The sequence below is a fragment of the Bos indicus genome, chromosome 22 (assembly GCF_029378745.1).
Source record: "Bos indicus isolate NIAB-ARS_2022 breed Sahiwal x Tharparkar chromosome 22, NIAB-ARS_B.indTharparkar_mat_pri_1.0, whole genome shotgun sequence".
Lineage (NCBI taxonomy): Eukaryota > Metazoa > Chordata > Mammalia > Artiodactyla > Bovidae > Bos > Bos indicus.
The window spans coordinates 12,344,448-12,358,848 of record NC_091781.1 but is presented as its reverse complement, the minus strand read 5'-3'; the positions used below and the strand labels follow the sequence as shown (position 1 = coordinate 12,358,848).

Sequence of the window (14,401 nt, the reverse complement as noted above, 5' to 3'; positions counted from 1 at the left end):
GGTTCTCCCCATCCTTCCCTCTTTCTCCAGGATCCAGGCCTTGAGATAGGAGAGGCTGAATGGGGACCGTTCTGGCCCATGAGGCTCTGCGAGTCTAATGGCACAGGGTCCCCTTCCCTCGGGGCCTTCCCAACTGTCTTTTAAAAACTGCCACCCCTATATCCTCTCCCCGGCTTTCATTTTCTCCATCACATGGTCATGTCCTGACAATAACACTGTGCTTTATGTCCACGTACTTCTACTAGAACACAAACTCCAGGGTGGAGCTTTTCTTGTTCTGAGTACTGCTGTCCCCTAGGATCAGAGCAGTGCTGTTGCATCATCGAGTTCAGTGACTGTCAGCTGGTACAGATCAAGTAAGTAATCAGCAAAAGGGAGGGTGGGAGAGACCTCTGCTGGTGAGGAGTCGGGGTGCTGGAGGCTGGGAACAGTGGGCGCACCTGGTGACTGAGGGTGAGGGGGTGTGTGTGGAGTGTCCCAGGCAGGGAGCCTGCAGACACTCACCCACGGCTCCCCCAGCCACAAGGACTCACTGGCTCACCTGAGAGATACTTGACCTGGGCCATCACATACAGCGGCTCAATCAGGGCTGGTGCCACCTTGACTACAGGATTCAAGATGGCAGCGACTTGCTTAAGAAGAGGAGACACGATCTGGCCTGGAGACCGGGGCTGTAGAACACAAGGGTCTGGCTGTGCGGTTTGCCCTATTCTAAGAAAAAGACTCCTGGAGTGCTTAGAAAACACTCAGTGAAGGGATTTTATTCCACACGTGTTTTTACTTTATCCTATTTTATTTTTATTTACTTTAGTTACTTTGTTCATTTTTTTTACTTTATTTTACCCTGGTAGCTCAGATGGTAAAGAATCTGCTTGCAACGCAGGAGATCCAGGTTCAATTCCCTGGGTCAGGAAGATCCCCTGGAGAAGGGAATGGCAACCCACTCCAGTATTCTTGCCAGGAGAATCCCATAGACAGAGGAGCCTGGTGGGCTACAGTCCATGGGGTAGCTAAGAGTCAGACATGACTGAGTGACTAACATTTTCATGCTTCACACACATATTTACCATCCACTCTGTACTACTTTGCCCAAGAGCATAAGCTCCTGAGAATGGGGACTTCATTTGTTCACTTTTGACTCCCCCCTATCAAGCATGGCATCTGGCACATGGTGATGCCCTCAATAGATATTTGTGGGATGGCATTACGAGGCTGCTACTGCTAAGTCACTTCAGTCGTGTCTGACTCTGTGCGACCCCACAGACGGCAGCCCACCAGGCTCCCCCGTCCCTGGGATTCTCCAGGCAAGAACACTGGAGTGGGTTGCCATTTCCTTCTCCAATGCATGAAAGTGAAAAGTGAAAGTGAAGTCGCTCAGTCGTGTCCGACCCTCAGCGACCCCATGGACTGCAGCTTACCAGGCTCCTCCGTCCATGGGATTTTCCAGGCAAGAGTACTGGAGTGGGGTGCCAGGCACTTGGGAGATATTAAGGCATGTAAGATACAATCATTGCCCACAGGGACTCTTGATTGTCTGGGAAGGCCAGACAAACAGGCAAAGACCAAAATACTTCTTAGAAGACATTGGGAGAAAAGGGAGCCCAGTTCCTCCCTGGGATGAACAGAGGCCAGTGCCCCGCTCCTCACATGCAGTCCCTGGACCGCAGCATCAGCATTGCCTGGGAGATGCAGGGTTGTGCCCCACTTCCTGGGTGATTGGCACGTTGCCTGTGCAAATGTGAAAAGCACTGGGTTCCCCGACTGCCCGAGGCTCAAGCAACCTAGTGACTGGCCAGGTAGGTCCTGCCTCTGCCCAGACCTGTTCACCAGTCCAACCCCCGCTCCCCGTCCCACGAAGAAGCACCCTCCTCTAACCTGCTTGGGGCAGAAGACCAGGTACTCCTTGGCGATGCAGACCAGGAAGATGGGGTCGAGCCGTTCCAAGTATTCAGAGCTCATGGGGAGGGCCTGCATGCTGGAGAAGTGCAGCTCGGCGGCCTCCTTTAGTAGCGTCGTGGCCTCCTGCTCCCCCCTATGCTTCTTGGACACCAGGAGGGCTTGGAGGAAAACCAGCACCTGTGGGGAGCAGGCCCGGGTCTTGGAGGCAACGCTCACTAGGCAGAGCCAGCAGGCCAAGGAGAAGCAGAAGTCCAAGGGGCAACTGGGGTTGGGGAGAGGGAGGGGGTGTGGCAGGGGCCGGATCCCAGGGCAACCTCGGCCCCCACAGGGCTCTGACCTTGGACTTCCCCAGAGACTGCTGCACCTCCTTCAGGAATTCCAGCTGGTGTTCGGCCTCCTCCAGGTGGCCGTCTAAGATCTGGCACCAGATGATCCCTGGGAGGGGACAGAACTGGGATGAACAGCCGGCTCTGTGGCAGAGCCAGCAGGCCAAGGGACAGTGGACGGCAGGGACCCTTCCCCGCGACTTCATAAACTCAGAGAGTGGTATGTGCTCATGGGGAAGCGTTCCAATCGTAGGGCAAGGAAAACATCCCCAGCTCACATTCTGCCCTCAGCGTGCCTTTCTCTAGAGAGAATCAACATGAACAGATTGGAGTGGATTTCTTCAAACATCTTGCAAAGCATCTGCATGTTATTAGTGTATAGTGTATCTTCCCATCCGTTCATATAAATTACCCTATTCTCTTCAATGGTGACATAATATTTCACTGCCGATGTAACCATTTATTTAACTACTGCACTACTGAAGGACTCCTCGTTTCACATTTCATTGGTTTTCAGTGTTTAAATATTACAATGCCATGGTCAACATTTTTGTGTGTTCTAACTCCTTATGTAGAGATGATAGGTCAAAGGGCATGTACATCTAAAAACCTTGATAGATAAGGCCAGCTTGCCCTCCAAGGATATTTGAATTAATATTACTGTCAAGAATTTGGAAGTGTTTTTTTCTTTCCCCACGACCTCACAAACATGCTTTACTCTTTACCATGCTAAAGAGTGAATAACTTGTTCTAATTCACTTAAAAAAAAAAATCTTTTTAGGGAGAATGGACATCTTTTTATATATTTTCTACTGTAACTTTCCTGTTTATAGCTTTTTCCTATTTTTCTTTGGATGGATTTTTAGATCTCTCTATTCTCTTTATATATATTCCTTGTTACAAACATTTTCCATTAGTTTGCCTTTAACCTTTTACCTATTTTTCCTCTGCCTTTTTGCCATCGAGTAGTTTTAAATTTTTACATGAATTGGTCAAATATTTTCCTTTAGAACTTCTGAGTTTGTAGTTATGCTTAGAATTCCCCGGGCAACCCAAGTCCAATTTAACTTTTACGTTTAAATATCTAAGTCATCTAGAATTTATTTTTGAGGATAATGTGAAATGGGCATTTACCTTTATTTTTTTTCATAAAGAATAGTCAGGTATCCCACCACGAGTTATTGAAACTCTATCGGTTTGAAATGTCATTTCTATCAGAAGGCCTGTTTCTATCTTGTTGATCTATTTGTGTATTCCAGGATTGGCCTCAAATGGACGTCTCTTTTTTAAAAAAATAATTTTTTCTTTGGCTGTTGTGTGTCTTTGCTGCTGTGCGGGATTTTCTATAGTGCGGTGCGCTGGTTTCTCACTGTGGTGGCTTCTCTTGTTGCAGAGCATGGGCTCTACGGCACACAGGCTTCAGGAGCTGTGGCTCCCAGGCTCTAGAGCACAGGCCCAGTGTTGTGGTGGGTGCACGAGCTTCATTGCTCTGAGGCACGCAGGATCTTCCCAGATCAGGGATCGAACCCGTGTCTCCTGCATTGGCAGGCAGATTATTTACCACTGAGCCACCAAGGAAATCCTTAACTACTCTTGTTTTGATGTGTTTTGATGTTGGGAGGACAAATCCCTTCTGTTCCTACTATTCTTCTTTTACAATTTATTCCTCGACCATTTGGGTAAGTTTATTTCTGACTGTCTTCCCCACCACTATCTTGGTTTTCAGTCATATCCGTCCCACTACTTGGCTCATCTATGGACATTTTTACTTTGCAAAAATCATATTTTAAATTTTCAGCAACTCTATTTTTGTTATCTGTATTTTTTTCCTAGTGGCATGTTCTTTACTCATGGACCTAATAGACTCTAGACTCAGCCAACACAGGAGGTGTTTTGGGGACAAAGTCTTTTCTGTATCTGGCCTTAACTTTGTTCCTCAGAGGGCCACTGCTTTGCATGTTCCACTTGGCCCCTCTTTCAAACTGCTAGCAGATTTATAAATGGACTAGAGTGAAGACTATTAGCAATCAGGGCAGATTTCTCAAATTGCTAAGGCCCCTGATTTTCCCAGACGGACCAGATAAGATGGATGAGTCAAGGACACATATGCGTGGACTCAGGCTTGGCTGGAGAGTGTGGACTTCCCTTTTGGCTGACCAGCAGGGACTCTCCCTTGAATTGAGGAAGTAGGCAAGGACTCAGCCTGGTGGAGGAACATTTCAGGGGATTTTGCCTATGTGTTGGGCATTCAGGCTTTGCCCTTCATGTCCCTGTTGGTGGTGGGACATCATGGGGGGCTTTGTTCTGCTCTGTCCTGTCCCAACACCTGGTAAGAGTCTCCTTGATCCCCTTCTTGGGCTTCCAATAACCCTCCTGTTATCTCGATGATGACCTCATGACATATTTTGCTCCCAGCCTCTGGGGACCCCAAGCTTGTGTTTTTTTTAATTTTTCTTTTTTCTGGAGCCCTCTGGGGAAAGCTGATCTACTCATTTCTTTAGCTGTCCCGTCTCTGCCCATGTTGGCTTATAGGTTTCTAGACTTGCTCAGAGATTCCAGATTGAATGCAGTCTGCTTACTATCTTCTAGAAATAAGAAGTTCTTCAGAGTTCCTGGTCTACCAAAGGCACCTTACCCTGTTTCTGGGGCTGCTATGGGGCCTCACCATCTTTTTAAAATGTTGCCCGTGACTTTGGGGGGGCTTTGGGGAGGGAGGAGGAAGCGATAACCGAGGAGTCAGCCTGATACATTGAACCAGAAATCAAGACCAACCACTTGGACTGCTTTTTTGACTGTGCTGCACAGATGTGCCTGGAGTTTAGCGAGAAGTGACTTTACCCTCAAAAGACACATCTCCTCGGAGCCGGGGCAGGAAGCCAGCTTGCCTGGGGCATTGATCATGAGGCTGCCTCCACTAAAATCAAATACCTCTGTTTCAGGATTCGCTAGAGACCACAGATTTGAGACCTTTGTGTAAAAATGAAAACTGGGCTTTGGAAAATTCACTTGACATTTGTATAAAGTGGGAGGGAAGCCCTGGGACACATGGGGAAGCAAAACTCTCAAAACTACTCACTCTGGTGGCCTTTCAGCACGGGGGCCTGAAGAGGAAGGGTCTACAGAGGTGAGGTGAGCGGCTGTGGGGCCGGGGGGAGGGGGCGCTGGGCTGGGGGGCCTGAGAGGAGGCAGGGCTGACCCAACATGTCAGGCAGAGTGTGGCTATCAGAGGTCTGAAGGAGATGAGAATGGCTTTGACTGCTGTCGAGAATTCCTGTGCCTCTTACGTCTATTATGTGTAGATGCCTCAAAAGGCACCCCATCCTACAATGTACCCCCAAACTCACATACCCTCTGGGAAGAATGCTTACCAACCCCTCTCTTCAGGATTCATGGAGGTCACCCTGCTTGGCTCCCACCCGCCAGCCTGCCACCCCTCTCCCTGCCCAGCCTGCCCAGACCTGTCAAGGCAGCCACGCTGCTCTCGTCCAGCTTCATGGCCTTCGAGTACCAAAGAGACGCCTCCTTTACTTGGTCCTGCAGGATGAAGAGGTAGCCCAGCTCAGTGGCCATGTGGGCGTCGGAGGATGTGGCCATGAAGGTTCGTTCGATGAAGCTACACACCAGCTGCAGAATCCCCTGGTGCCTCCCACACTGAAAGGAACAGACACGGGGAAGCGGATACCAGTCACTCCAACCTGCCTCAACAAGGCCATGTTGCAAATGGGGGACACTTTGGCAGGACTCGGGGGTGCTCAGGAGAGCCCCAAAAGTACCGTGTGTCCAGGTAGCTGTCCAGCTCGCAAGGAATCCCCCCGACCCCGGTGGCCACATGTGCGGAACCGCCTCCAGGCATGGAGCCCTCGGAGGGACCCAGCCCCGTGTCTGGCCATAGTCACCGGTCCAACAAGTTGCCAGGAGGTTTTTCATAAACTGAAACTGCACGAGGGGAACTCTTGGTGTCGCACTGATGGGAAGTGGCCCTGAGGGCTGTGAGCAGCCACATTCCCTGCTGTGTGTGGAGAATGAGCAGAGAGAATCAGACACAGAGGTGGAGGGAGAGAGCATATCCCAGTGGAATTAGACTCCCCAGAGTTGCCCCTGCTCTCATGACAATTCCTTATGGTAAATCTTTCTTCTTTTCAGTTGGGGCACACGGGATCTCCAGCTGAGGCTTGTGAACTCTTAGTTGCAGCATGTGGGATATAGTTCCCTGACCAGGGATGGAACCCAGGCCTCCTGCACTGGGAGAGTGGAGTCTTAGCCACAGGAGCACCTGGGAAGCCCCCCTTCTAGTAAGTCTTGCTCTGGGGCTGAAGGCTGCGACAGAGACAGGCCGTTTGGCAGCTGTTTGCACCGTGCCTGGCGTCAGAGACAGTTAGGCAGGCGGCCTCCCTGGGTCTCTTTCACAAAAAGAACACAGGAGTCGGGGGCTCCAGCACCCTGCTCTTCCACAGCTGTGTTGCTGCCCTCTTTCCCCAAATAGGGCGCCTCCCACTCTGAAAGCACTTCCAGATCTCACTTCCATGGTCTTCACAGCATCTCTGAAGGGCACGTGGGCACAGGAGAGAGAAGCCACCGGATACTGTGATAGGATGGAGGCAGGCAGGGGCCCCAGGGCCTGGGCCACTAGACTGAGAGATCAAGTTTAAGCCAGAGGGGTGGGGCAGGGTCCTGAGGGAGCTTCTAGGGGACCACAGATCTCCCCTGGGAACAAGACAGGATGCGCTAGTTCAGAAACCAGGGAGGAGCTTTCTTACCAGTCTGCTCACCACAAGAATTTTTTTAAGATGGAGGCTTGGATTTTCGGGCTCTCTTGTTTCCAGTGCCTTAATCAGATTCCTAACGTGCTCGGCAGCCTGCAAGAGCAAAACACAACGTCAAAGGCAGTAGGTAAAAGGCGAGTGGGGCAAAGGTTCTCAAGGGTGGCTGCCCAGAGCACCAGCTGAGAGATCTTAAACACACTCGGGCCTCCGCACCAACGCCAGAGATTCAGAGTTAACTGGCCTTGGGTGTCCCCAGGCTTCAGTATCACTTTGGGGCCCCGCAGGGGCTTTCCCTCCAGAGCCGGCACTGCCCCTTTATTCACGAGTCCGAGAAGAGCAGCTGCCCTTTGAGACACCCCCAAACAGTGCCAGAAGCCAGCTGTATGGTGCACACACAGCAGTCCCCCCGAGGCGGTTGCAAACCACCTGGGCTGGCCCAGGAGTCAGGGTGGGTCTCTGGCCCCAAACTTCTGTTCCATTTTGACCTGAGTCACCACATTGATGCCTCTCTGTCATTCCAGTGAATCCTCCCAGGGACTCTGACAGTCAGTGTAACTGAATTTTCCAGTCTAGCAGATGAAGGGTCAGAAAGGTTAAGGTCATTTGACCAAGGTTACCCAGCCATCCAGATGGCTGACTGAGTCCAAAGCCTGTGTTCTTTCCTGGACTCTTCTGCCCATTCACTATGTGGGGTAGGGAGTTCTTAGTCCACAGCTGCAAAGAAGCACCAGGAAAGAATATGGGGTGGGGTGAGGGGCAGATCCCAGGGTTTGAGATGGGGGCAAAGGAGGGGCATTAAATGCTAACTGCCCTTGGGCCTAACCATGAGGCCAGGCCCTTAGAAGGCTTGCTCAGGGCCCCAGGTTCTCAGGGAGCTGAGGACAGGCCTACTCCCTTGCTTCTACCCAGAAACAGGGCTAGGGCCCTTTTCAAGGGTTCCTACCAAATACAGACCGTGCCCTTTGCCTCACCCCACCCCACAACATCCATAACCTCAGAGCTGGGCAAAAGGAACCAGAAACTTCCTTTTCTTGCCATGACCCCTTAGGGCCTCTTGACTGGTCACACTCTCCGCAGAGGCAATGTCTTTATTCAGAAGGCAGGGTTTTCACTGAAGACACAAACTCTTTTTGAAAGTAAGAACGTGTCTGGGCATGGAGGTTTTCATTAGGAATTCGAGGTGCTTCTGACTGCATCTGAGGACTCTTTGGGGTTTCTCTGGAAAACAAGTCTTAGGAGCAAGTTTACGGCCAGGTGCATGCTAAGTTGCTCACTTGTGTCTGACTCTTTGTGACCCCACAGACTGTAGCCAGTCAGGCTCCTCTGTCCATGTGACTCTCATACTGGAGTGGGTTGTCATTTACTGCCCCAGGGGACCTTCCTGACCCAGGGGACCCAGAGACCAAACCCACGTCTCCTGCATTGACAGGTGGATTCTTTACCACTGAGCAACCTGGGAAGTCCATGGGCCCAGGTACTGCCTGGTCAATATCTGAACAACTCTAACCATTCCCTTAAAAAAAGGCATTTCCTGAACACGAACACAACCATGGGAATTCCTTGGAGGTCCAGTGGTTAGGACTCAGCACTTTCACTGCTGTGGGCTTGGGTTCAATCCATGGTCACAGAAGTAAGATCCCGCAAGCCATGCAGTGTGGCAAAAACAAAACCAAAACCAAAACCAGCAACAAACCACAATCATGACATCAGTTAAAATGGAGCAAGTTATTGTAGCGCACTGGGCACCGTTCCCAGTCGTCCTACGTGTCCTGTAATTGGACCTTATAACAACCACACAGAGTGGGTGGAATTATCTCCATTTTCACAGATGAGCATCTTGGGGCTCATCCAGGTGGAGACACCTGCCCAGGGCACACAGGGAACATGAGGCAGAACCAGAGCAGCGTGTCAGCCTCACTGCCGGCCTTTGGAACTGTGTGGCTCAAAGACCAAGCCAGAGCTCCGAGTGTGTGGATGGGCGTAGGGAGCTGAGTCCCAGGGAGCCCCCTCCAAGGTCTTGGGGGTGGAGGTGCTGTGAAGGGTCCCTCCTTGGCTGGGCTGGTTTCAAGGTTCAACTTCTGAGTCTTGAAAGAACTTACTACGGTCATGTTTCCTTCTCTTGCGAGCTCATGCACAGCTAGAATCTGGCAGGCATCGATATTGCTTTTGTCTTTTTCGAGGATTCTGAAACAGGAAGAGGAGCCACGTGAATTGAGAGAGTTCAGAGGCAAGGTTAGGATGGTGCGGTGGCATCTTGTGATTGTCTCCTAACATCTATCCTCCCCTTCTCCTTTTAATAGAACCTGCTGAACTGCTGGGGCATGTGGCTACTGCAATAAAGACTACATTTCCCAGCTTCCCTCTGCAGCTCATGTGTGACCATGTGATTAAGTTCTGACCAATAGGATGCAAGTGAAAGTGCCCAGGGTATATCCAGTGGTATCCCTACAGCATGCCTTCCATTTCTTCTCTTTCCTCCTTCTTGCTGGCTGGAATGTGGGCCATGTGAGCAACATCCTAGGAATAGGACAGCAGGGAGAGGGGGCCTGGGACCCTAGAGAGTTAAGCTGTCATCCTGGTCTTGGCCCACCACCCAAACTTTTCCCTGAGAGAGGAATAACCTTTTATGTTAAGTCCCTTATTTGGGGGTGTCTTCATGACAGAAATCTATTTATATCCCAAATTACACAGGCATGACTGTGGTACCAAGGTCAGGGGGCAGGGGGTCAGTCTGCAGCTGTAAGATGGAAAGGAAACTTTGGTTTCCATCATGTGTCACTGGGAAGACACGGCTCCTGATCACACTACAGAGGTTTTTTTTTATTATTATTATTTTTTTGACTGTGCTGGGTCTTTGTTGCCACAGGGACTTTTCCCTATTGTGGCGAGCACAGGCTACTCTCTAGTTGCGGTGTGTGGGCTTCTCATCGTGGTGGCTTCTTTTGTTGCCGAGCATGGGCTCTGGAGCACTTGGGCTTCAGTAGTTGGGGTTTGTGAGCTCTAGAGCACAGGCTCAGAGGTTGTGGTGCACAGGCTTAGCTGCTGTGGGGCATGTGGAATCTTCCTGGACCAGGGATCGAACCCATGTCTCCTGCATTGGCTGGCAGATTCATTGGCTGGCAGATTCTTTACCACTGAGCCACCAGGGAATTCCCTGGAATTTGCAGTATTTTGTTTCTTTATAGGAAATTTCATATTTTCCAGCCAGGTCAGGGAATGGTCCTTCTGCTTAACAATTATTCTAATTGACTTTCAACTTTCAACATAACCAGGCACAGTCAACATTCAAAGAGTTCTAGGCATTTATGATGATTTTGAAGGCATTGTGAATTTCATAATTTAGAAATTAAAAAAAAAACTTTTAAAATGACGAATGGACTAAAAACGAATCAGAACTAATGTTAGAGAAGTCGCAGAACCAGATACTGAAGATACTACTGAAATATCCAGATGTGTAGACACTGTTAAATGGTACTTCAAGGGACATCCATAGACTTAAATGCTTATCTTCTAGAAGATTTAGAATGGCCAGGCATCCAACTCAAGAGTTAGACAATAACAACAGAGTACCTCCACAGAAGGTAGTTAGCAGGAAATAATAAACAGCAGAAATTAATCAATTAGAAAACAAGCCCAGGCAAGAGTGCTGGAGTGGGTTGCCATTTCCTTCTCCAGGGGATCTTCCCGACCCAGGGATCGAACCCAGGTCTCCCGCATTGTGGGTAGGCGCTTTACCGTCTGAGCCACCAGGGAAGCTCAATACACAGCAGAAATTAATCAATTAGAAAACAAGGATATCATAGCATCAACAAAACTCAAAGCTAGTTCTTTAACAAGACTAATGGAAGAAACAAATTATTTTAACATTGGTGGAGAGAACTAAAAGAGAAGGAAAAAATGAATAATGTTAGGGCTGCAAAGAGACACACATCTACAGAGAGCAAAAATTCAAAGAGCAATAGGGGAGGGACTGCCCTGGTGCTCCCGTGGTTAGAACTCTGTAATTCATTCTAATGTTGACACTATAAACTACATGAAACTAACGAAACATACAGGCTTCCAGGTGTCCTGTGGGCCCAAGGCGGAGCCTCCAGAGCAAGCTCTTGATCCAGGAGTTCCTGCCCAGGACACCAGCCAGCTGTGAGAGAGGCTGCGGAGGGCCTGCCCAGGCCTGGCACAGGCCGGAGTCACTTCCAGTTTCCTACCAGGGCCTCTGTATGACACTCCGATTCCAGTTAGCATCCTTCCATAGGGAAGGAAGAGGTATGTTTGTATTCCACCCCCTCACACAAACACACAATTTGGACTGCAAGGAGATCCAACCAGTCTATCCTAAAGGAAATCAGTCTTGAATGTTCATTGGAAGGACTGATGCTGAAGCTGAAACTCCAATACTTTGGCCACCTGATGCAAAGAGCTGACTTATTTGGAAAGACCCTGATGCTGGGAAAGATTGAAGGTGGGAGGAGAAGGGGACGACAGAGGATGAGACAGTTGGATGGCATCACTGACTCAATGGACATGAGTTTGAGCAGGCTCCGGGAGCTGGTGATGGACAGGGAGGCCTGGCGTGCCTCAGTCCATGGGGTTGCAAAGAGTCAGACACGACTGGGCGACTGAATTAAACTGAACTGTACTGGTGACTCATAATCACTCAGGAAAGAACAGTCCATGAACTCTTTTTAGGAAGAAAATTAGTACTATATGTTCTATGATTACTGTGATAAAAATGGTTAAAGCGGTAGAGTTTAAAGAGATAAGTTTCAGTTATCTAGAAAATTCCATTTTCAAAAACCCTCCATCAAACATCCCTCCCCTGAAGCCATCTTTATCTCTGTTCACAGTGAAAGTGCTTCAGGATCACCCTATACCTGGAACTGGGCTTCCACAAGTCCCCATAACTCCTGAATCCTCCCTCTGCTGTCTTCCTGGTACACTCAGCTTGCTACTAAAGTCTTCTCTCAGGCAACGGCCTTTGTCACCCACAGTTTTTATTAATGTGTATTACACCCACAGTTTTAAAAATTACATACTACAATAGTCCCTTTCTGCCTTTATTCTTCCCTCCCCGCCTACTCCTCAGACACAACTGCTGTTTACCTCTAACTCTTATTGCCTTAGGTTCCTTTGGTAGTTCTGTCTCTCTCCTAAACACTATGCTTAGATCACTTGATAGGGCTATTTCTTTTCCAATTTTTTTAAAAGATTTTTTTTTAATGTAGACCGTTTTTAATGTCTTTATTGAATCTGCTACAGTACTGATGTGTTCCACATTTTTTGGTTTCTTGGCCACAAGGCATGTGGGATCTAGTTCCCTGACCAGGGATCGAACCCGTACACCCTGAACTGAAAGGCAAAATCTTAACCAGAGGACCACCAGGGAAGTCCCAAGAGGCCTATTTCTTGATTTTCCCACCACAGGCCTCCACTGCTGGCTTCCTGCTATGACAAGTGAGTGCCTAGTTCACATCCAACCTCCCTCTGCTCCCCAACCCCCAATGTGACCATATCACTATTCATAACTCCCACTGACAATGTTGACTTTTATGGCTTCTTCCATCAAACACACAGTATCTCCCATCCTGCCACTGTGTAAGAGGGGACCAATTAGTCCCCTCCACTGGCAAAGGAAGTCTAGTCAAGGCTGTGGTTTTTCCAGTAGTCATGTATGAATGTAAGAGCTGGACTATAAAGAAAGCTGAGAGCAGAAGAATTGATGCTTTTGAACTGTGGTGTTGGAGAAGACTCTTGAGAGTCCCTTGGACTGCAAGGAGATCCAACCAGTCCATCCTAAAGGAGATCAGTCCTGGGTGTTCATTGGAAGGACTGATGCTGAAGCTGAAACTCCAATACTTTGGCCACTTGATGCGAAGAGCTGACTCATTGGAAAAGACCCTGATGCTGGGAAAGATTGAAGGTGGGAGGAGAAGGGGATGACTGAGGATGAGACGGTTGGAAGGCATCACCGATTCAATGGACATGGGTTTGGGTGGATTCCAGGAGTTGATGATGGACAGGGAGGCCTGGCGTGCTATGGTTCATGGGGTTGCAAAGAGTCAGACACGACTGAGCAACTGAACTGAACTGAACTGGCAAAGGAAGGAAGCATCAAGTCAGCCCCACTCCTCACCTGTGTCCCATTTCTACCGTCTGCTCCCAGTCCTGCCGAGCCAGGAACAGCTGCATCTTTAGGACCAAGGCAGGCAGGAAGCTCCCGCAGGTGACGGTGATCTGGTTCACCACCTCAAGGGCCCCCGAGTAGTTCTGCAGTATCATGAAGTACATCACCTGTTGAAGGCCAAACAGAAGAGCCCTCATCAGTGCCCACCAAAAATGAGCAGTGGGTGTCAGTGTCCCCACCAAGACAGCAGCAGAGCCTGACAAGTGGGCAGAAGCCATCATTCAGAGTAACAAATAGGGTCCACAGCAGTCTTGGGGTTTTCTGACAGGCAAGGCAGGGGAATGGAATTCCAGCTGAGTTATTTCAAATCCTAAAAGATGATGCTGTTAAAGTGCTGCACTCAATATGCCAGCAAATTTGGAAAACTCAGCAGTGGCCATACGACTTGAAATGGTCAGTTTTCATTTCAATTCCAAAGAACAGCAATGCCAAAGAATGTTCAAACTACTGCACAATTGCACTCATTTCACATGCTACCAAAGTAATGCTCAAAATCCTCCAAACTAGGTTTCAATAGTATGGGAACCGAGAACTTCCAGTTGGACAAGCTGGATTTAGAAAAGGCAGAGGAACCAGAGATCAAATTGTCAACATCCACTGGATTGTAGAAAAAGCTAGAGAATTCCAGAAAAATATCTACTTCTGCTTCATTGACTATGCTAAAGCCTTTGACTATGTGGATCACAACAAATTATGGACAATTCTTCAAGAGATGGGAATACCAGACCACCTTACCTTCCTCCTGTGAAACCTGTATGCAGGTCAAGAAGCAACAAATTGGGAAAGGAGTACGTCAAGGCTGTATATTGTCACCCTGCTTGTTTAACTTATAGGCAGAGTACATCATGTGAAATGTCGGGCTGGATGAAGCACAAGCTGGAATCAAGATTGCCAGAAATATCAATTGGGAGAAATATCAATAACCTCAGATATGCAGATGGCACCACCCTTATGGCAGAAAGCAAAGAGGAATTAAAGAGCCTCTTGATGAAGGTGAAAGAGGAGAGTGAAAAAGCTGGCTTAAAACTCAACATTCAAAAAACCAAGATCATGGCATCTGGTCCCATCACTTCATGCCAAATAGATGGGGAAACAATGGAAACAGTGACAGACTTAATTTTCTTGGGCTCCAGAAGATGGTGACTGCAGCCACAAAATGAAAAGACGCTTGTTTCTTGGAAGAAAAGCTATGACAAATCTAGACAGCATATTATAAACCAGAGACATTACTT

At 48.8% G+C, this 14,401-nt stretch overlaps 1 protein-coding gene across 7 annotated transcripts in view; it reads right to left on the bottom strand.

Annotated features, from left to right (window-relative positions):
- Positions 1–14,401, bottom strand: part of TTC21A (tetratricopeptide repeat domain 21A) — a 35,801-nt gene that overhangs the window by 12,712 nt on the left and 8,688 nt on the right. For 6 of the 7 annotated variants that reach the window (XM_070776069.1, XM_070776072.1, XM_070776074.1 and 3 more), the window contains 7 exons: positions 13,119–13,276; positions 9,088–9,172; positions 6,983–7,081; positions 5,684–5,876; positions 2,237–2,334; positions 1,876–2,076; positions 542–671 (listed from right to left, as the gene is read on the bottom strand). In XM_070776069.1, coding sequence (XP_070632170.1) covers positions 542–671; positions 1,876–2,076; positions 2,237–2,334; positions 5,684–5,876; positions 6,983–7,081; positions 9,088–9,172; positions 13,119–13,276 — 964 coding nt within the window. The remainder of the gene's footprint in view (positions 1–541; positions 672–1,875; positions 2,077–2,236; positions 2,335–5,683; positions 5,877–6,982; positions 7,082–9,087; positions 9,173–13,118; positions 13,277–14,401) is intronic. The other variant, XM_070776071.1, reaches the window with a different exon arrangement.